At 51.9% G+C, this 21,922-nt stretch overlaps 1 protein-coding gene across 1 annotated transcript in view; it reads left to right on the plus strand.

Annotated features, from left to right (window-relative positions):
• The window catches only part of NCOR2 (nuclear receptor corepressor 2), a 290,178-nt gene that overhangs the window by 241,668 nt on the left and 26,588 nt on the right, over positions 1 to 21,922 (plus strand). Inside the window, exons 27-33 of the mRNA XM_065417750.1 lie at positions 3,136 to 3,286; positions 11,551 to 11,703; positions 13,241 to 13,327; positions 14,113 to 14,393; positions 16,010 to 16,364; positions 20,560 to 20,787; positions 21,367 to 21,612. Of these exons, the coding sequence (XP_065273822.1) occupies positions 3,136 to 3,286; positions 11,551 to 11,703; positions 13,241 to 13,327; positions 14,113 to 14,393; positions 16,010 to 16,364; positions 20,560 to 20,787; positions 21,367 to 21,612 (1,501 nt within the window). The remainder of the gene's footprint in view (positions 1 to 3,135; positions 3,287 to 11,550; positions 11,704 to 13,240; positions 13,328 to 14,112; positions 14,394 to 16,009; positions 16,365 to 20,559; positions 20,788 to 21,366; positions 21,613 to 21,922) is intronic.

Consider the following 21,922-nt stretch of genomic DNA (forward strand, 5'->3'; position numbering starts at 1 on the left):
GAAGTACCCAGACTTCACCGGTGGTGAAAGGGGCATTGCATTCGAAACTCCCTTCACCCATGCCAGTTGTTCTCAGGAACCCAGGTGAGGGCGGGGGTTAGCTGGGGTTCTAATCTTGCTGGCACGCTGTGTAGCAGGCAAAGGAAATGGAAGAGAACAGTAGGCTGGGGAGGGGGAGACCAAGCCAGCTAAAGGGAAAGGGGTGATGAAGTTGAGGAATCAGTGCAGTAAGTCTCCTTCCACTGCTGTAGCAGGGTGTTCTCTAGGCCCGGCCCAAAGGGCTGTCCTGAATGCACTCTGCCTTTAATCATTTATCATTCATCTTCAGAAGAGCAGCTGCCAAGTGGGGGATAGTTCTGCGGTGTGAGTTATTGCTCAGCACTGTGTGGAAAGCCTAAAAACAATCTGTTTCCCTTGGGGATTTTTATCTGGCCATCATTCAGCTTTTTAAAGCCACTTATAAGTGCTGAGATTTTTTTCCTGTTGTCTGGGTGGCTTCAAAAAGGGAAGATACACTTCCCTGCCCCTGGAAGAGCTATGGGGGGTGGGAGGGACAGCGCTGGCTAGTGGGGTTATGCAAGAGATCTGAGATGTCAGTTCCAGGGCATGATTTGATCAGACGCTGTTTCAGAGCCAGCTAGTTAATGGACATCGAATTCCTGTATTCATCTTAGAAACAAAGTAGCAGCAGGAAGTGAGGCTGCCCCTTTGGTTTGATTCAATGGTAAAGTAGCTCTCGGAGCAGCTGTAATGTGCTAGGCCTGTTTGCAGTGTGTCTGATGGCTGGACCCGGCAGGCCAAAGGGCTCTGACATCTCCTCTAAGCAGTGCCCATGATGCCCCACGGCGCGGCATCCTGCAGAGTCTCCTGACAGGGAAGCGCAGCGCCCCCGATTCCTGTAGCAGCTCCCAGCGCTGTGGCTGATACCTGATCTCAGATTATTCACCCAGAAGACAGATCTTGAATAGGGTGCACTCTGCTCCCAAGCCGTCTGTCATCGCTCGCTTTCAAACCCCCTGCAAACACGTCCGCTGCGGGAAGGAACCTTACCTGGCACTGGGAAAGCCAATGCTGAGCGTTTCTGTGAGCCTGTGTCAGAGCAAACAATCAGGGCATTGAAACCTGCACATTGACACGTCCCATCCAGTGTCTGCAGCCAGCAGCTCTGTGACTGCTGCTCTGACTGCGTACAAAGAGCAGAGACCCATTGAACAGAGGGGTTGAGGGTGGGGAGGGGATGGGACATTCTGTCCTGACGGATTGGAGCAGCCTCCAAACACCACCACTCTGAAGTGCTGACATTTAGAATCAGGTTCCTTATTCACCCCTTACAGCAGTACAGACATCGTGTAGCATTCAGCGGGGCCTATTCGTACAGTGTGACTAGCGGTGTTTGGATTTTAGCTTTGAACAGCAGGATGCAAGTCGATTCTGGTTTCTCACCCCGGTGCATGGATCGTAGGCTGCAAGGGCACACGTGGTGAGGGATTGTTACCATGCTAACTCCGTCCCGTGTGCTCCAGAAGAGAGCAGGGACTAGGATGGCAGCTTGGTAAATCGGGAAAGAGGCCAGCGTGGAAACAGAACTTGTCCCCACATACACACGTCATATAGATAAAGCCATACGCGCCCTAGTGTGGACTCAGTTATACCACTATAAAGAGGCTTTATATCAGTGTGGCTAGTCCCATACGCGCAGGGGAATAAGTCGTACCAATATAAGGCACCTTTATACTGATATAATTGCACCCCAGTAAATAATTTACAAGCGCCCCTTCAGGCTGAAATTTGTTCCAATGAAACGTTCATCAAATAATTCCAAGTAACTAAACGAGGCCAAAATCTCAATCCGTTGACAGATCATTCCCAGACAGAGAAAAGGGATAAATTCTCTGCAGCTAGATCCCTGGCTCCAGCCATGGCAGCACTCGTATAGGACATTTTCCCCCTTGTGCAGAGAGCCAGCGCGAGGCCTGGGCACCTGAGCCCTGTAAGTGGGACTTGAAGGTCGCTGGTGTCAGCTCTCTGCCCCGGGGTGAATTTCACTTACAGTTGGAGGAGCAGAGGGAGAGAGCTTCCCTGTATTCCTAATTTACATTTCCCCCTTATGGCTGTTGGATTGTTTCTTGCATCTCGCTCCGGCTTGGATCATGAAACAAGGTTGGTCAGTTTCCCTCCTGCACCAACTCTTGTGAGCAGCTTGCAAACCCAGAACGACCTTGAATGATGAAAGGGGTGGAAGGAGGATATTCAAGGCTTCCTTGGGGATTTGGACACCTGCGTTCCATTATTTCTGCTGGGAGTTGGGTGTCCAAATGCCTTTCCAAATCTCAGGCCTAGGCTATTTTGAAGAAAGCGATGGAGAAGGAGGAGTTTGCCTAAGCAGCTGTTCCCCTCTTTATATTTAAAAGCAAAGCTATGAGCCTGGCTCTTTGCGCTGCTCCACCAGTAACCCCCGTTCGAGTCTATAAAGCTGGTGTGATGGAATGACGAATGGCCCTGCATTTTGGGCCCAGACTGCTTGATTGCGTGCCCTTTTGAAGGTCAATGGTTCTGTGATCAGCTGTGCCCCGTGATACTAGTCTGAGAAAATAGTTTACAGTGACAGTAGTCCCACGGGAAAGAAAAATACTTAAGTCATGTTGGCCATGACTAAGACGTCCCAAGGGAAGGCAGAGCTGTAATAGTGCCTGTCTCTTCAATCCAGTGGGATGGAAAGAAACCAGATAGTCTACTTTGAAAAGCGCAGCGCGGACGGAGCAAGCAGCGTGGGTTGGTGTTTCCATTCCTGCTTTGCCCAATGGTGGAGGCGCCTGAGCTGCTCTGTAATTGTATCGAGCGAAAGCCAGGCTGGCTCCGTCTCTTTACACCCTTTGGATGCAAGGCCTGTCCTCTGCGCATGGCGCTCGCCCCGTCTCTTCCCAGCAACCTCACACAAATCCCGTACCTTTTACCGCTCAGCGTTAGTGTCCTCATCAATAATTAAGCTGCAGATTTCTCGCTATTGGCCCTGACAGGAAGCAGAGTTCAGCTGTGCTCTGCCTCCCTTTTGGAACAGAGTGTTCCTGTGTGAGAGAGCTTTCTTGCTTAATTGCTTGTGGCACTGTTAAATATGGATCTTGGTGGCTTTCCAAGGGCACCCCAGCTGAAGTGCTGTACAAAGGAACCATTACCAGACTGATCGGAGAAGACAGCCCCGGCAGAGCAGAGAAGGCGAGAGAGGATGCCTTGACCAAAGGACATGTCATCTACGAAGGGAAGAAGGGCCACGTGCTCTCCTATGACGGTAAGCTGGAGTCCTCTCTGGTTTTTGGGAAGGGCGGGGGGGCATCAGGTTCATGCACTAATGTTCGGGAGCTAGAATGTTTGGGAAAACATTACGAAGCGTGTCTTGCCGGGATCCAGTTTATATTTCCCGAGTAATTTTCTCCCTGTTCCTGATCTTTGAGGTCTTATCCGAGGGACAGATTTTCATCTTTGATGCACACAGCAGATCTGGTCTGTGGCGTGCCGCTTGATTCAGCTGGGAGAGCTGCTGGTGTCAGCAGGAGAGCCCCACGTGTACGGAGGGAAGCACATTTAGACTGTAAGCTCTCTGGGGCAGGGAGCATCTCTTCCGATGTCTACACTGGGGCCTTGCACGATGGGGCCCTGATCTCTCCCCTGATTGGGGCCCCCAGGGGATTGCTGTGTATCAGTGATCACGCTGGTACGCTTGCAGTGGGCTTAGTGGATCTGAGGGGAGAGCATCTGCAGGACACCTCTCTCCTTGTTCCCACTGGGTCGAATGAAACCATGTTGTGGGTGGCTTCGTGCCCTCAGCCTGTGCACGCTGATACTGGGATAGAGGGCAGCGTGCCCACCAGTGGGGATGAAGCTGCACCTTCGCAGGAGTCTCTGAAGGCATCAGACTCTAGGGCTTAAGTTCCCCTGTGCCCACGTGAGGCCATTGCACCTCTGAAGGCCCCGGCTAAGAGCTGACAGACACATACTGGGTCCTGTGCAGGTCCTCTGCACTGAGGTGCACATTCCCTTAGATGTGGAAAGCAGTAAAAGCAAGGCCCATCCTGGCCTAGGGCAAATCTCTCGCACGGAGGGTCATCCCCCTCCGGGACAAGGGGACAGTGTTGAAAGCCCTGCGGCCCAGTGTCACAGCATCCCGGCGCCTCGTCAGGGCGCTGCACCTTGCACTGAGCTGACGTCGCCATGGGAGCATGCAGCGGCAGGGCTGTGCAGCGTTGCCAGCCCTGAAGTAAATGGGGACCCTTCGGTTGCCCTTCCAGCTGGGTTTGCAGGTGTCAGGTCAGACCCATGGGAGTCGGGACCTTTCCATGAAACATGGGGCCTGTGGCAAACCCCATCACACCCCGGCTCCCCACATCGAGCAGAGAATGCTTTAAGGGGACTGCCAGGCAGCTGGGGCCTGGGCAAAGGGGCATCTCTTGTCATGTCATAACTCTGCCTTCAGACCCTGCTACCCCCCCCGGCCACCCTGGCTTTGGCCACCGGAGTCCTGCCTAGTGGTTAGAGCACAGGGCTGGGAGTCAGGACTCTGATTCCATCCTCCGCTTTGATACTGACCTGCCAGGGCATCTCAGGTAACTCTCACAGGGCCAAAGGGCAGGCAGGGGAGAGCAGGTGTGTGGAGTCTCTAGCTCCGCCCCTAACGCAGGAAGCAGCTGTAGTTTGGCTGATTGCCATCTGGATGAGTCAGGCAGAGACGGGCCAGAGAGGCAACGAGGTGCTGGCTCCTGCCCAGTGCTGGGAGGACGCACCTGGGGAACAGGTGTCATTGGGAGGGCCCAGCGAACACACATCCCACCACGCAGCTGAAAGATTCACTGTAGTGTAAGGTCTCCCAGTTGGGTGCTAAACAACACCCCCTTCCAATGGAGGGCTCCCCTGTAGCAGCCTTCACTAGGCCCTTAACATCACGGAGCCTCCGTTTCCCCCCTGTATAGTGAGAACAATGCCCATTTCCCAGGGTGCCGTGAGCCTGGCGTAGTTAAGGATAACGTTCATGTAGTGCTTGGAGCTCCTCAGCTGGGATCCCTTAGTATTCTCACCTGTTCCGTGGCGCAGGGGAATGGCAGCCTCTCGCCCCCAGGCTGTGCTTAGCACCGGTGGCTCGGTTGCTGCTTCTTAACGCTGACGTTGCCAAGCTGCAGCACATCTGGGCCTTGCACTGGGGCTCAGCTCAGCATGGCAATGCGACACAGTTGTGCTGATGCCAGGGATGTTTGGCGATGGCTTTTATGGCTAGGCTGCAGGGCGGCCCCTTTGTGATCCTCATACCGTGCGTAAGAAGCCACAGGCCTCCTCGTCAGCCCACAGAAACCTTGATGTAAATGGCAGTCGGAATCGCTGGTGTTGAGTCAGCGTGTTCAGTGAGCCTCAACTGAAGGCAACGTGGCGGTCAAGTGGGGCCCTGTGCAGAGTGGCACTTGGAAGGGAACGAGATTCGCTCCTTGTCCCCCGGTGCGTTCATCTCGGAATGGATGGAGCTGTATTCCCCTTCTCCCAGTGCTTCCATCTTGTCCACTCTCCCCGGTTGCTTCCTTTGACTCCCAAGTGCTCCATCTCTTGCATCGTGGGGTTCTTTATTTCATAGAAGCACACAGGCGCCTGCCCCTGAGACAGCTGCGATGGGCCCGTTCCTTGGTGGCCCCCTCCTCCTCGTTGTTGTTAAACTCAGCCCCCACCCGCGGTCAGCCAGCGACGTGGCTCACACAGGGGCTGCTGTCTCAATGGGACCCGCTTGTGTAGAACAGACAGAGGAAGCGTTGCTGCTCCTGGGGCCTGCTGGGGATTGGTGACTCCTATGGGGCGCTGCACATGTTTGCTCTCGAGAGCACGCCAGTGGAAGGGGAGCTCCAGCCCCTTTTAGAGCATGGAGGACACAGACGCAGTGTTGTGTCTCAGCGTGTCTCCAAGCTCCATTCTCATCTCCAGCTTGCTAGTATCACTGCCAATGTCCCCTTTGTGTTACCGGGACACTGCCAAGGGAGGTAGCTCCGGCGGTTCGGTTTGGTGCTGTGATAAAGGGTTTTGCTGAATCTGCTCTGAATACCCTGACTGACTTTTCTACTGCCACTTAGAAGTGCCTTCCGCTTTCCCCTGACCCTTTCCCGGAGCCTCGCTTCTGAGAAGTGAAGCTGTCGGTAAACTACGGCTGGGCCGCTCCCAAGCTGGCATCGGTGTCCAGGCCAAGAAGCATGTCTGAAAGGAGCCGTCCGCGCTCATGGTGGGAGTCCAGCCAGTTGTTCGACTAATCTCCGGGGTGTTACAGCAACACAGGCATGGAGGCTCTTCCCCTCCCTTAAAATATAAGATTGTCTTGACAGTGTGAAGAAAAGGAACATTTCCAACCCGCACCCGTGTGACAGGGTGTGCCAACCCCATGCTGGCGAAGCAAGGGTTAAAGAACAGTTTGGGGCCCAAGAGGCCACACCCCTTCACCTCTGCTAGGCATGCTCCCAATGGAGGGAGCGTTCTAAAGGGAGCCACTTAGCTCAGTCTGGGCTGGCCCAGGAGAGCACTCGTGGGCAGCAGCCTCCTGCCAGGAAGCCACCGGGTTCGCGCCTCCTAGCTGCACCGCGGGAAGCCAGTCGTCCCTGGGAACCGAAGGGGACGACTCGCTGTTGCCGGCCGAGGAACTGCTGGAGACGGAGCAGAAGGAACACAAGAGGGACCCCACGTCCAACCCTGGAGAAAAGGCCAGAGGGGCTGGGACGAGGGTAGGCAGCAACCCAGGGAACATGCATGGGGGGTATTGGGACCTGAGCCCTGTGCCAGGGTACCCTGTTTTGAAGGGCCCTGGGTTGGAACTTGGTGGAGTAGGATGGGCCCAGCTTCTCCTCCCCTCCCCTCTGCTCCCCACGCTCACTGCTCGGCGACCCTGCCTCAGATACCACCGCTAGGTAAAGCGGCCCCTTGGTCTCTCACCAGTGGACAACGTTCTCCTGGGCTTTGAACTCTTGCCAGTAGGCATTCCGTGCAGGAGTTTCGCCATTGGGGCATCCAGCCAAGCCCCGACAACCCTGCATAGGTCACAGCACTTCTTTAAGTGCAGAGGTGCTCTCTGTGTTAACTCAGTAACCAGCTGTTACTTCCTTCCCCACGCCTGCTCACCGGAGGGCAGGGCTGGCCCTAAAATCAGCTGGCAGTTTGCTCAGAAGCTCCATTTGCTTCCATGAGTGATGAGCAGAGGTTTGTTTCCAGTGAGGCTTACGAGCGACTCCTCCATACCAGCCTTTCATTGCACACTGCTCTTCCCCATGCTTCTGGGGCTGGGCAGGTGCAGCCCAGCAGCCACCTTGAGAGACGCCCTGGCCACATTGAGTCTGGAAGCAGAGGATGCCGCTTTACAGCGACTGTCACCCTGGGCCTCTTGGAGTCCAGGAGGCTCGGTAACCCAGCCCGATGCGAAGCAGCAGCATTTTGGTGCCTGGCCAGAACACGCACGAGGAGCATGAGTGACTGTCTTACAGAACTGCATCACTTCTGCTCTGAGTGCAAGGCAGAGATGACTAAGGACCAGATCCTAATCTCGGATGTACCCGCCCGCCTCGCCGTCTATCTTTCAGATCTGCTGCTGTGTCACACCCCCACACAGCTCACATCCCTCTCCAGAGAGCAACGGCCTTCGGTGTTCGTCTCTCTCTTGCCACCGCGGCCTGCCTGACAACAAAACGAAGCCGAGAGGTGGGGTGGGGGTGGCGCTTTGGCTGCTAGTGGGAAGAGCTAGTGTGGAGCACTTGCCACGTTCTCGGGCTGAGGAAGGAGCCACCAGAGAGAATGTGCCTGGGGTTGGCTCATTCTCTGCCACTCATCGCCGCCATGGGGAGACGCTGCCGCTTCCTCCTGCCCCCAGGTGAGGGTTCCTTGATGTGGGCTGCTGGCGGTGCTTGTCGGGAGGGATGAGGGGGTTGTTGCAGGGTGGTGTCTGAGTGGGTCTCTCTTTCTCGCTCTGTGTTGGAAGCAGGAGCAGGAGGGGCGAGTCTGAAGAGACAAGCTACAGGCTTGGCCCACGAGCTGTTACTCAGTTCCATTCCAGAACTGGTCGCTCAGTTTTCTGGGGCACACTTCGGGGTGTGGCGGCGTGTCCGCTGACGGCGCAGGGCTCTCCGGTCAGTCAAGCTGTTGGAGGTCAAGAGCACAGGCTCGGGATGGGCCAGCTTGGGGTCAGCAGCCCTCCACACACCCCCAGTAGGGCCAGCTTTTCCGCCGGGGTCAGCACTCAGCACCTCCCACTCTGATGCTGATAGCCAGATTTCCAGGCACTCTGCACACAACATACAGATCTGTGTGGCTCAGAGAGCAAAAACAGAGCCTGCCCCACTGGGATTGAATTCCCATATCTCCCAGAGCTCCCTCGGCTTCTCCGCTAACAGGCGTGGAGCCCTGGGCAAGCAGCAAAAGGGTTAAAATCCTCCCATGATGGACAGCTCATGAATTTAGGCTTGAAGCCACCCCTGTGGACCCAGTCTTGTGCTGCAGTGACCTTCCCGTGCTGGGTGTGAGGAGCATTTTCTGGAGCGCCCACCGGGCACCGCATGCAAAGTAAATCTCCATTCCTCTCCCTTTGGGTTGTACCAGAAAACCACGCCGGAAATGTTTCCAAGCTGTCATCGCAATGAGCAACTGGATCTCTTTAGCCAGCACTCCAGATCAAACAGTTGATCTTCGAAATCATGCCGCAGTGGGGAGAAAAGCCAGAGCTCCTCTCCCAGGCCAAATTCTGGTTTAAAGAACAAACAACCCCAATCCTTGCATTAGCTGCCTGAGCTGTTAATCAGACACGGGGGGATTACCAAATGGAGAGAATGAACTGCAAAGAATGGATGTGAACCAAATTCCATATGGCTCACGCTGCACGTGGGCCTCCCACCGAACCCCCGGGCTGCTGGGCCTGCTTGTGCATGGACTTCACGTGACACTACGTGTATAATGATAATGACGATATTTCTTACCCCTCGGAGCATTCATTCAAATGCCTAACCCATAGAGGCAGCATGTTCTAGTGGCTGGGGCCCTGAACTTGGATTCATGAGACCTGGATTCTATTCCCAGACCTGCTGCATGACCGTGAGCAAGTCACAGGAATTGCTCTGTGCCTCAGTTTCCCACCCCATCATTCGTCTGTGTGGATTGACAGCCATTCAGGGCAGGGATTGTCCCGTGCTCTGAGGGTGAGGCCTTGATTTCGGCTGGAGCCTCTTGGCGCTACCGTAATACAAACAATAACAAGAATACGGGGGAGGGAGGTTAGCATCGTTATCTACGGGGCAATGGCGCTGACTGATTCACCCAAGGCCACAGGGGGAGTGAGAACTGAAATGAACCTCCAGGAGTTTTCACTGTTTCGATCCCATGCGCAGACCTGGCACATATACTTGAGCAGGCAGTCCTGCATTGGCAAAGAGATGGGCTCTCTATATCACCCAATAGGTCTTGCCCATCTCTGATTTCTATGATTCTGCATGAAAATCTATTTCAGATGAGAAGAGGAGCTAGCATATGAGGCTTAATTTAATTTGCTTTTGTACTTTCTCCACCAGCCTCTCTTTGTGCATTAGATTTTTAGGCCACCTCTCCCTCTACCTGTACATATTCATAGTAACAGTTGAGTAAGAGGGGCCCTGGGCAGAGTAATTGGATTTGTGTATCTGGTTGATTTTCTGCTCCTCTCCGGACCTGTAAGACAAGATGATTTGATCCCTAATATCCTGACCATCTTCTTTCCCCTAGACAATCCTGGGACGGTTTCAAATGCAGTAGCGAATGAGTTAAAAAAAATTAAATTAAATTAAATTGTTAGTGATTATGAGTTCTGGCAAGCAGGGAAAAAAACCTGCAAGTTCTGTAGTGCCGTGAGGGTACTTACAAATAAAAGGGCTCTAATGAGACAAAATCCTGTAGCATATGCAAGCTGAATTGTGCTAGATTGGTTATTCTCATTCTGCATGTGATTGCTAATGGCTTCTACGAGCAAGGGACATGTTTTCTGAGCAATTTTCTTTCTTTTTAATCTCTCTATTCCCTCCCCCCAAAACACATGAAACAAAGAGAAAAGGGACGACGTTCCTTTTGCAGAAGAGCTATTTAGAACAGATGTTCCTTGATAACAGGATGCGGCAACATTACCCCCTTCATGTGTCTCAAGATGCCTGACTGCTTTCTAAACATCAGCCGCTGATTTTTCACGTCGAATGAGTCTGAAGCCAAGAGGGAGACAGAGATTCACTTTCTGTTTCCCAGAATCTTTCCCCAAGCCCTTTTCGGTTTGATTGTACGGTGATTGCAGAAACTGATAGTGGGGGTTGTGTCGTAATAATCCCATTTTATTCGTTACTTGCTTCACAGAAGAGAACTTTTGTTCCCAAACTCTCCGGGACCAAACAAATGTTTTGAACTTCTCCTGTGTTTTCTGTAACTCTGTAATCCTAGATATGGTGTTTGTGAAAGAAGAGGATCAGGACACCAGCATTCCTTGGCAGGATAGACTAGTCCAGGGATAACAGGCAATGAGTTTATCTTGTGCAAGCCAATTGCGGAGCTTGGAGCTTGTTACATAAACCTTGGGCTTTCAGCTGTGTCATAAACTGTCTTGTAAATTTCATGGGGTGGGCTGCATTATGCAGGAAATAAGAATGTGGCAGCAGGATGGATTTGCTGATGTTAAATCCAATGGTGAATCATAGATTTTTTTTTTTCAGGCTGTAGAACAGACTTCCAAGGGAAAGGAGAGAGCCCCAATCACTTGGAAATATAGAATATAGGTGCAAAAGAGCTGTAGCGGGCAGTACTGCATTGGCAGGGAGATGGGTTTAATAGCCCAATAGGTCTTGCCTATCTTGAATTTCCATAGTTCTGCGTGAAAATCTATTTTAAATTGGAAGAGGAACTAGTATTTGAGGCTTAATTTAATTCTGTAGCTTGATACTGTACTTTCTCCACCAGCCTCTGTTATGGTGCATTGGATTTTTCACATCCTCCTTTGTCTTTAAGTGGTTTGTCCATCTCTTGCTTCTGATTAGAATAACGTGAGTGTTCTTTATGCTAGTTTTGATGTTAAAGGTTTTTCTGCTTTGCTTCTTCCCCTTTGCCTGCTTTTCTCATCTGGGGAATGTCTCCAAGTGTCTGTTAGGGAGACTGGACAAGATCACAAGCAGTAGGTGTATTCAGGAAACTGCGCCACAGGGCTAATTTCAGTGGGAGTTTCAGCTGCTTACACCAGAGCTGAATTCGCTCCATAACATCTCGCAGGCTGTGTCTGGATAATGGGAAAGACGGATGCTCTTGCCCAAACATGAGGCCATGGAATTTGGAATCTGAGGCGGGCAGGGAGGGGGGAGAGAGGCTGAATTTCCTGGAACCCAGCAGCATGGTGTAATGCCGACAAAGCCTGCTGAGCGCAAGCTGAATTGCGGGACTCACTCCTATGGGAGTGAGCCTTTAGTGGACGTGCGAATGACAGTAAACAACCTCGCTCGCTCACTCCCCCTTCTTCATGCTGCTACTGTTTCTTCATCTCCTTTTATTTCCTAGGTGGAGTCGGTGCTTCCCAGTGCCCCAAGGAGGACAGCAGAAGCGCTGGCGCTTCTCATGAGACCACTGGTACCAAACGGACCTACGATATGATGGAGGGGAGGATCAGCCGGGGTTTGCCGGCGCGCGATCTGTCGTCCACTAGCATTGAAGGTGGGTTTGGGGGAATCTTTCATTCGTGCCATGTCAGGAGTCAAACACCGGGGCAGAAAGTGTGCGGCAGCTTTCCAATTCTGAGAACTCTTCCCGTCTCCTGACAGCAGCCCTTCTGTTCCAGGAGGAGTGGCAGCAGCCTGTTTTGGAGGAGATGCACATGGCTATGCGCTCTCCTGCAGGACCTTCTGGCTCACATTTTCCTTCATCTAAAATAAGACATCCAGACTGAAAGTGCATGTTTTGCTGCATGTGTGTGTGTGTGTGTGTGTGTGTGTGTGTGTGTGTGTGTGTGTGTGTGTGAGACAGACAACCATATCTCTCTTCTGGATCTATCAATACAGTGAGAACTTACAGGCCTTACCAGAAAAATGAGTCTTAATTCATCCGTCCTTCTGAACACCCGTGCTTTGTGCCCCGCACAGAAATGGCCAAGTTGTTCTAAACAAGAGATACAGGCTGCGATTTTTAGTGGTTGACAGGCACACATCTCTCATTGAAGGTCCCAGCTGTAACTGTTGAAGGGACTTCAGCAGATAATTCTAGCTGTAAAAGGCTTTGCTTAAAATAGATCCTAAAAAAGGTTTTACAAACCCTAACCCTAATATTTAGTAGAAATTTTTTCTGGCCCCATTACCAAGAGAACCCAGCGTCGGAGCCGGCTAACTCTGCACATATAAGATGGTCAGCTCTTTGGGACAGGGCCTGTCTTTTTGTTGTGTGCTTGTACAGCACCTAGCACAATGGGTTCCTGGTCCATGATTGGGGCTCCTAAGCCCTACTGTAATAAAATAATAAATAACCATAATAATAAAGTGACGATGAGTGTGAAACCTCGGATTTCATTGGAGCTACTTACAAGTGTTACAGCATTTGTAAGATTGGGATCCGAGTAGCTAGTTTATCTATAGGCTTATATATTTTAAGAGTGGCATCTTCATTCTCTCTAGACCCATATGGAACTGAGAGCAGGGGAAAGTTACACAGAAATTTTGCGGGGGAAGGGGCAAAGTGGGTTTCTGATTTATAAAGCAGGAAGAGATGCAATTTTGAAGTTACAATGCTCTAATTGCTATCTAATGGGTAGATGAATCATATTTTTGTTGGAGGTGTTGGCATCTATCCATACGCTTTGGGCGTTACTGACATACATGCATCTCAGGGAAAACTTTAAGGAAAGATGATCGTTCTGGACCTGCAAATGCTTTTTTAACCTGAAACTTTCCCTTGCAGCATTTTGAATCCAAACAGGACAGCAATAGTAGGAAAACAAGAAAGTGAAACTGACTAGAAACAAAGGGAAACTGACCAGTCTGGCCTTTTGGTCCCCAAAGTACAAGAAGTAAACAAGCAGTTCAAAAGGAGAAAAGTAAACTAGCAATTTAGAAAGCATTTTTGTATTAATCCCAGGTGGTGCTATTACTGGAGAAAACTTTTAAAAATTAGGTGATTTCTCGCTTGTCGGTGTTCCTTTAAGATATAATGAAAATGTCAGCAGTCTTGCTACCTTCTGACTGTTCTCTTTGGCCTGTTCTAGGTCTAATGGGTCGAGCGATCCCCCCCGACAGACACAGTCCCCATAACTTAAAGGAGCAGCATCATATCCGGGGCTCAATTACACAAGGTAATACTGGCAAGTATCCAGATCAGGAAGTATATGTGTGGGGGGCAGGCCATGACATGTGACATTTCCTCATGTGCAACTCAGCACTATCCGTTAACCCTGGATGCAATTAGAGTGGAAGGAACTAAGGACTGAGTTGTCCCACTGGTTCTGCAGTCACATTGCAGACCTAGCCAGCGACTGGAGAAGCAGAGAGTCCTAGTGGGTAGAACACTGGACTGGGACTCAGGGGACTTGAGGTCTACTTCCAGCTCTGCCACTGGCCTGCTGGGTGATTATGGGCAAGTTACTTCCCTGCTCTGTGCCTCAGTTTTCCTCATCTGTAAAATGGGGATAATGATCCTGACCTCCTTTGTCAAGTGTTTTGAGATCGAATGATGCAAAGGGATAGGTAAGAGCTAGGTATTCATCATCATCATCATCATATCTGCTTCTTGGCGAGGGTGAGATTTTCAGAAGTGAGCCATTGACATTTGGCCTCACTCTGCTCTCGTTTAAGTCACTGGTAAAATTCCCATTGGGGAGCTCACTGAGAGCAGAGCTGAGCCAACGCAGAGCATTTCTGAAAAATCCCACTCTTGGTCTTTACGACCCCATACGGCGAGGCAGTTGGGGCTTTGCAGAACCAGTTGGGTTGCCCAGGCTCTGTAGTGGCTTTGCATGTGAACTCCATTAACCCCCCGTCGCCCACAGCCTGTATAGAGGCCGTAAGTACATCATTCAGTTTGCATGACCTGCTTCTTTGGAGACTCACATTGGTGCATTACCTTCTTGGGGGATTGCAGGAATCCCGCGATCCTACGTGGAGGGCCACGAGGACTACCTCAGAAGAGAAGCCAAACAGCTCAAGAGGGAAAACACTCCCCCAAGGGACTTGTCCGACACTTACAAAGTCAGGCCTCACGAGGGCCTCGCTCCCTTGAAAATGAAAGCAGCTCACGAAGGCCTCGTTGCCACCGTGAAGGAAGCGGGAAGATCGATCCACGAGATTCCCAGGGAAGAGTTAAGGCGCACGCCTGACATCCCGGTGGCAGCAAGGCCTCTGAAGGAAGGATCCATCACACAGGTGCGTTCCTTGGGGGAGGGGCAGGTTAGTTTGCATGAGGTAAAGGGGGTCAGTACGGCGCCAGGTGGATGAAGGCACCCAAGCACCGGAGAACTGGGCCAAAGAGAGGTCTCCATGGGGGTGTCTCCCGTAGAACTTTGGCCCCCGTTTTGAAATACGTTAAAGTTTGGCACGTACTTGGCCCTCTTTTCCCAGAGGGGCGCAGTGCCCGCATGGGGAGTCACAGAGCTTGAAAAGATCTCCAGGGGGCTGCATGTCCAGCCCCTTCATGGGTGCCCTGTCAGAGCAATTCTGCGTGGGGTTTGTCGTCCGGAGGATATTTTAAGTCCTAGCAAACACTGCGAGTGATTCTTTCACTTATTGCCCACCTGAATCTTTTAGTACCCGGGGTATGAGTGTAACCTCCGAACTAATTGGGCCTTGTTACTTGTGTAGACTCCTGGCGAACTTAGTTAAACTAAGGGTCTGTCTGCACAGCAAAGCTGCCTGGGTTAACTGACCCGGGCTAGCTTGAACCCAGCTAGTGCAGGTCACAGTTGCAGTGAAGCCAGTACAAGCCCAGCACGGACCCTGATACGCACTCGGCTCACTAGCCTTGTGTGGTGCCCACGCCGCGCTGTCTTGGCTGCTATTGTTAGCCACGCTAGCTAGATTCCAGCTCGCTCGGCTAGGCTGGCCCGTTGTAGAGACGTACCCTGGGAGCAGAGGTGGAAAGAAGTGGAATGGGTTGTGCTTTTGCAAAAATGTCATTGGTCAAGTTTTTGTTTTGTAAAACCAGGGGCCTTCTGTCTACATGACACCCCCTTAATCTCCTCCTTCCTCCTCCCCCCCGCAATGAAATATTGGGGTGGTGGGATGAGATGAATTATGCCAATTTTGGCCTCTCTCTAATGAAGAGTGCCCCTTTCTAACCACCTTTCTGAGACACCCACCCACCCCATGTAAACTTCTTGGGTCCTGTGTTCTCAGTTACACAGGTATAAACCCAAAGTAAACTCACTGAAGTCAGTCAGAGTGACTCTGGATTATGTAGGTGTCTCTAGGAGCAGGATCTGTCACCTCCAGCAGGGCCGGCTTTAGGAATTGAGGAACAAGTGCTTGGGGCACGTCTCGTGCCTTGGACTCGCACCGTATGTGGAGCGTTTCGATAGCAGCTGTTTAGAATACTCGTGACTGTTGATTGTATCGTATTTCTCTGGGGGGTGTGGGAGAAGCGCAGTGGATATAGACACTCATTGATGGTGATTCATCTTCCTGTTGTCAGTTGGGAATGTGCATTTACATGCCACGTTCTGTTGGGCTGTAGCTCCTGGAGACGGTTGATTTCCATGGGAATAGGAGTCTCCACTCACCCTTACTTGTTCCAGTGGAATAGCATTCCCTCCTAGTTCTGAGTCTCGCTGGTGCAGTTCTGTGTACAGTATTAGTGCTGTTGATTTTCAGTGGGACTTCTGTTTCCAAGTCACTTCGGTGCTTTGGAATATCCCACCCTGGGGCCCAGGCTGAGCACGAGTGCGAGTGACAACCTAAAAGAGCAAACGGTGATCTTCACTGATTCTGCCCCGTTGCGTTCCCTTCCCCACTCTGATGCCCTCTTCGCTGCCTTGTTTCCCCAGGGTACCCCGCTGAAATACGACAGCAACTCTTCTTCTGTAAGTGCCAAAAAGCATGATGTCCTGTCGATCATCGGGAGCCCAGGGAGGACTTTTCACTCTGTGCACTCGCTGGACGTCATGCAAGACCCAAGGACTCTGGAAAGAGTTTGTTACGAGGAGAGCCTGAAAAGCAGGCCCAGCCCAGTTACAAACTCCGGAGGTTCAATTACCAGGGGAGCCCCCGTGATTGTCCCTGAGCCCGGAAAGCCTCGCCGTAGCCCGCTTACCTACGAGGACCACGGGGCAGCGTTTAGTAGCCATCTGCATCGAGGTTCTCCGGTATCCACAAGGGAGTCGACCCCAAGGCAGCATGAAGGTAACTCTTGTTCTCCAGCAGACCCCTAATGTGCTGGGGACACTTAGGGCTTTTAGGAAGTGCTAGGATTGGCGCATACAGGGCGTTGGCCGGGTTCCCACCCTCGCCCCCTCACAAACGCTAGAGGGAAATGTGGGTAGTTGCCGTGGACCAAATGTTGTGGTGTAAATCTGGAATATCTCTTGGAAGCCAATGGAGATGGCTCCAGATTGACACTGGAATCGCTGAGACTGAGATTTGGCCCTGTGTGATTCTGAAGGCCGTGCTGCAGAGGAGGCGTCTACTCTGTACGCAGGCTTTGATCTAGAACGCACATGTTTTAATGGTGTGGGAGAAAGCTGAGTGCTAAGTAACATGGAAAATTGGGGGGAGGGAGGTTATTTTCTCCCCTCTCTTCTGTGCAAGTGTAGGTGTTTGTCTACCCAGCTCTGCATTTATACCTCATCCATCACCATAGCATCTGAGGGCTTTGGCTGTAGTTGGGTATAATCCCTGCTAGCCAGCAGATGGAGACAGTCCAGTTGGGTTGTTGAGACCTGACATCCCTTTGGGAGATGCAAAAGTTTTGCTGCCTCAGAATGCTTGTGTGTTTCCAGCAGGGGGCGCAGTTCCACCAGCAGGCGTAGAAATCACTTGGGCCGCTCGCCAGCAGCCTGCGAGCAAGACCCCGGCCTGGCAGAGCACTGGGATTGTGCTGCCATAGCTGCTCTCAGAGGCCACATTCAAAAGCCAGCAAGGTTGCTTGGTCAGGCAGAATTTGGCACAGTGCAAATCTAGCAATCCAGAGCACAGACGTAGCCAGAATGACTCGCAGCCTGGCTGATAGTATTGCTCTTCAGTCCAGCAAATGCCTGTTTCCTTTCATCCTGTTAACTCTTGGTTGCTTGGTGAAACACAAGGACACGAGCACATATCCGTAGAGCGCATTTATTGTAACAGACAGCGTCAGCTCCAGCAACGCTTTCCCCTAGATCCAGCCAGAGCCTCAGGGATCATGAATCCTCAGGCGGAGCAAGATAAATCTCATCCTGACTGCGACTGTGCCAGTGACCCAAACTACATTTGCAGTTCGGAAAACCGCAGTCTGCGTCCAAGAGTGTTAGTGCAGTCCCTGCCACCTCATGCTTCCTCTGAGGGTCAAACGAGAGAGGGGTGACCAAAGAGAGCCATGGGTGACCTTGCCTATGATCCTTAATAGAGAAGAAGAATTTTCGAAAAGCCACCCCACCCAACAACCAATAGACCCAGGGCAAACCAATAGCCACCACACCCAACGACCAATAGACCCAGGGCAAACCAATAACCAATAGCCACCCCTCCCAACGACCAATAGAACCAGGGCAAACCAATAGCCATCCCACGCAACAACCAATAGAACCAGGGCAAAAGGTCCCCTTGATCTCACCCTGCACCCCCAACACTATTACCAAAAATAACAATCCTCGCCCCAAACACATGGGGTGGAAAAGGAGCCTGGTGGGCCCGAGCAGATAAGGCCATGTTCCATCCCTTACGCTCTTCCTCTTGAGAGCCACCTGTGGGGGCCCAGGGACAGAGTGTACTTAGACTGTTGTCACCTTTCAAAAGGGACTGGTGGGTTTAAAGTGTTCACCATGAGAAACCTTAAAGGGGCCTGACTTTGTAGAGATCAAGCCCATGTTGGGCACCCAAGATCACTAGTCGCTCTTGAAAATGTAAGCCAAAGTGCTCATCCGATGGGATTTCCCTTTGACCAATACGTGAACATGGGAAATCAGTCATTCCCTCCTCGCTGAGAACCAACGCCCTAGCCTTCAGCATCTCCAAGCAACGCGAGCCCCACACATGCTTGCTGTTCTCTAGCAGGCTACAAGTCGTGCAGTTGTAAGTGGGGGACACTTCTCCGTCCGCCTGCCTGTGTGATTAATCTAGTCATAGGGCCTTCACCACCACAGGCCCTAGAGACTGATTGTTTGCTAAAGCAGAGCAAGATGCCTCATTTCAGAAAAATGCCCTTTGGCTGGCTGGCTTCTTTGTGATTCATACATGTGGCCAACGTGCAGCACTGGTGTTGGGGAGGCTACACACAGAGGGGCTGGAGGTTTCCCAAGAAAGAGTTGAATATTTCTATTAAATTCCAGCATAGAGGCGTAATTCTGTGTGTCTGTAGATGACAGGGTGCCTGCGTGTGCAGGAAGGACACTATAGGGGGTCTGCAAGGGTAAATCATAGCATCATTTTTCTGGGTTGGAAGGAGCTGTTATGGGTCGCTTAGTGCATCCCTCTGCACCCCTGACAGGTTTGAGGTACAGGGCCCTGCCAAGTAGCTGAGACTTTGTTCAAACTGAAGGAGTGGCGATTCAAACCTGAAACGTTTCCATGGTTATTTTTGCATCAATGAAAACAGTTTTGTGAGGGGAATTAACCAGTCCCTGCAAGGCTGGAAACCCAAACGTCACTGAACGAGGCTAGTGCGTAAGAACGAGACAGTGAAATTGAGCAACTTAGCTTCGTTGTCTGAACCGGAGCTGGTTGAGTCATCCCTAAAGAATCCTCGATTTGTGGAATTTCGGTTCGTTGCCTGTCTGCAAACGGATCGCAGCTTTTCTCGCATTTATTTGTTGTTGGGAAATGACGCACTGGCTCATGTCTCTGAATAGTTCAGGGTCTGTGGCTTGTTTGTGAGTGGTTTGTTGCAAGAATTTGACATTCAAGCTGTTTTGATTGGACCCTGGGCTCACATGGTATGTTTCCCTACCCAGAACGGATGAGCTGAGCGTAACTCTTAGAATCAGGGCTCGTTGTTACTAATTAGCTAGCCTGATGATATTCACCCTGTACAGAGGGCGAGCACCAGAGTGCCAGCTCTGAGTCAATAGGGATGCGAGAGAAGCTTGACATTATTCCAGCTGCTTCTCCATGTATTATGAAAGTGTTTACAGCTCCTGGTGAGCACAGGAGGACGGCTGCTGTCAGAACCATCTGGGCCCTATTTCATCATGTTTATTTTGAGTTTCCAGGGTCACTTTTTTTCTCTCTGGTAACGTTAACCTCTCTGCTGGTGGCAGAGCGTTCAGACAGGGCTATGGCAGCAGGGTCTCGCTGCCATCCACTCGGGTCAGGTTCGTTGGGCTGCATCAGGAGAGCATGTTTGTCAGATGTCCCTGGCCCCTTGCTGAGGCTAAGTGAAGATCTTTGTGAGGGCAAACGTGAGATCCATTCAGGGCAAAACTGGCTTTCGTTTAGGAACCAAACCAGGGACCTGGCAGGGCAACATTCTGGAGAGCTTTGTGCGGAAGTGGGAGAAGATAAGACCCTGCGGGCTGGAGGGTCAGTTGGATTGTGAAGATTTGCTTGTGTGGTTGTCTCTGAAACGTTTCTCATGGGTATGTCCTTAGAGAGAGAGCGGCTGAGCCCAGGCCTGGGAGCCAGAAACTCTTCAGCTCGAATCCTGGCTCTGGCATTGATCTTGGGCAAGCCCTCACCCTCTCTTCTCCTAGCTTATTGGCTTTCCTCTCCTGAATGCTGGGGAGTAATCATTGTTCCTAGAGTGTTTTGAAGGCGAACAGGCAAATACATCACTGCCGTCAATGAGGGTAACTCCACTGATGTCAGTGGAAGCTGACTCCCATTTTCATTATAGCCATTGTAGTCGCACTCCCTTATCCCAAGGGTGAATTTAGCCCCAAAAGCGTTACCCGGGGGGAGCGTCTCGCTCTCTTTGTAGAAGCAGCAGCCTTTGCTCTCACCGATATTGCCAAGGAGATCTGCTCTGACTCTTTACCTCTTGGGCCGCGTTGGGCCCCGCAATTCGAAAGGCAAAACGAAAGGGTGGGGTTTTGACTTGCCGTGGGCAGAACGGGAGAGCAGAACTCTTAGAGTCAGGTGCAGCTGCTTTCAGTGGGACCCTCGTCTTCCTCCCTAGTCACAGAGACGCTTTCGGAAATCGCACCTGTTGCCACATGCCGCCGGCCAGATTCTGACCCCAGGTAAACGATGGCGGCTTCCACTGAAGGCAATGGCAGTTGCCACTGTGACCCTGAGGGCGGAATGGGCCCGGTAGGTTTAAACAGAGAAACACTCCCTGATTCGACAAAGCTCAGTGTTCGTGCCAGAACCAGTAAGGCAGTGGGGGGCATGCCCCTCTGAGAGCAGCGCTTGGCTGCGAGTATGTTTCAACATGGACTCTTCTGACTCCGTTCTTTTGCTTCTGCAGGGAGCATCACAGCTGGGAAGCCGGTGTCCCAGGACAGAAAGATCACCCCCACGCCAAGAGACATCACCAATTCCAAGTCTCCTCACGCTACTCTATCGGACCATCACCATCCCATCTCCCCCTACGAACATTTACTCCGGGGAATGAGTGGTGTCGATTTGTACAGAGGACACATTCCATTGGCCTTCGACCCCGCTGCAATTCCCAGGGGAATTCAACTGGAAGCAGGTACGCCTTTATTTGGGGCACTTGGCAGGAGCAGCCCCTGGTCAGCTGGGCAAAAAATCTGCCTTGGGTTCCATTGCTATGAATGTAGCATAGCTGAGAACAGAATGGGACAATTTCTGTTCTAAGCTGTGTAACAAGCCGCTGGCTGGCTGGTGACGTTACGTTTCACAATGAGCAATGGAAACAGGCTTTTAAAGCAGTGCTGCCTTGACTGTTGAGTAACTCTTTGGCTTAAAGCCGCGTCTCGGATGAGCTCTTCTCTGACTCAGTTCTGTCCTTACCCTGACACTGCTCCGGTGCACAGTTGGCAGATGAAGGCCCTGAGACAGCAAGAAGCCAGCTTCCTCCACCCTCGTGCCCACGGGGGCTGAGGTCTCTGGTGTGTTGCATGGGCCTCCCCAGCCCGATGCCAGATGGAGGGTTCCTGGTGCTCACTGATTTGGGCCTTGGCTGTTCCTAAATTATCCCACGTCCCAACTGATGCTCTTGAGCGCTGCAGTTTTCATGAGTCAGACTCTGCCGCCCTCTTGTAGGACCGTACTGCATGAGAAACTGACTGGTCTGAATCTTCTCTTTTAGCTGCTGCTTACTACTTGCCCAGGCATCTCACTCCAAGCCCGACGTACCCCCATCTCTACCCTCCATACCTCATCAGAGGGTATCCAGACACTGCCGCCATGGAGAACAGGCAGACCATCATCAACGACTACATCACCTCCCAGCAGATGCACCAGAACGCCGCCGCCACTGCCATGGCTCAGAGGGCAGACATGCTGCGCGGACTTTCGCCCCGAGAACCCTCGCTGGCTCTCAACTATGCTGCAGGTCCTCGAAGTATGAAGCTGTCTGGGGTTTTTAGGTGGCATTTTTTCTTCTTGAAAGGCATAGGGCTGTCGTTCTGACCCCAGGCCCCTAGCGTAACGCCCAGCAGGGCTCCCGTGGTGGAGATCACAACGGCAGTAGCCATGCGGCATGCACATTGGTCTGCGGCGCCGGGGGCAGGAGCATCTTGGCTTCGGCCGGTTGAGCGGTTCCTGAGCCATCTGTGCAAAGGCGGTTAGTTTTTGTCAGTCTCGATAGCGCGTTCGGTTTCTCAAGGCTGCTTCAGGGGCAGCCACGTGACCTTGGGCTGGAG

Source organism: Emys orbicularis, chromosome 16, assembly GCF_028017835.1.
Source record: "Emys orbicularis isolate rEmyOrb1 chromosome 16, rEmyOrb1.hap1, whole genome shotgun sequence".
NCBI classification, from domain to species: domain Eukaryota; kingdom Metazoa; phylum Chordata; order Testudines; family Emydidae; genus Emys; species Emys orbicularis.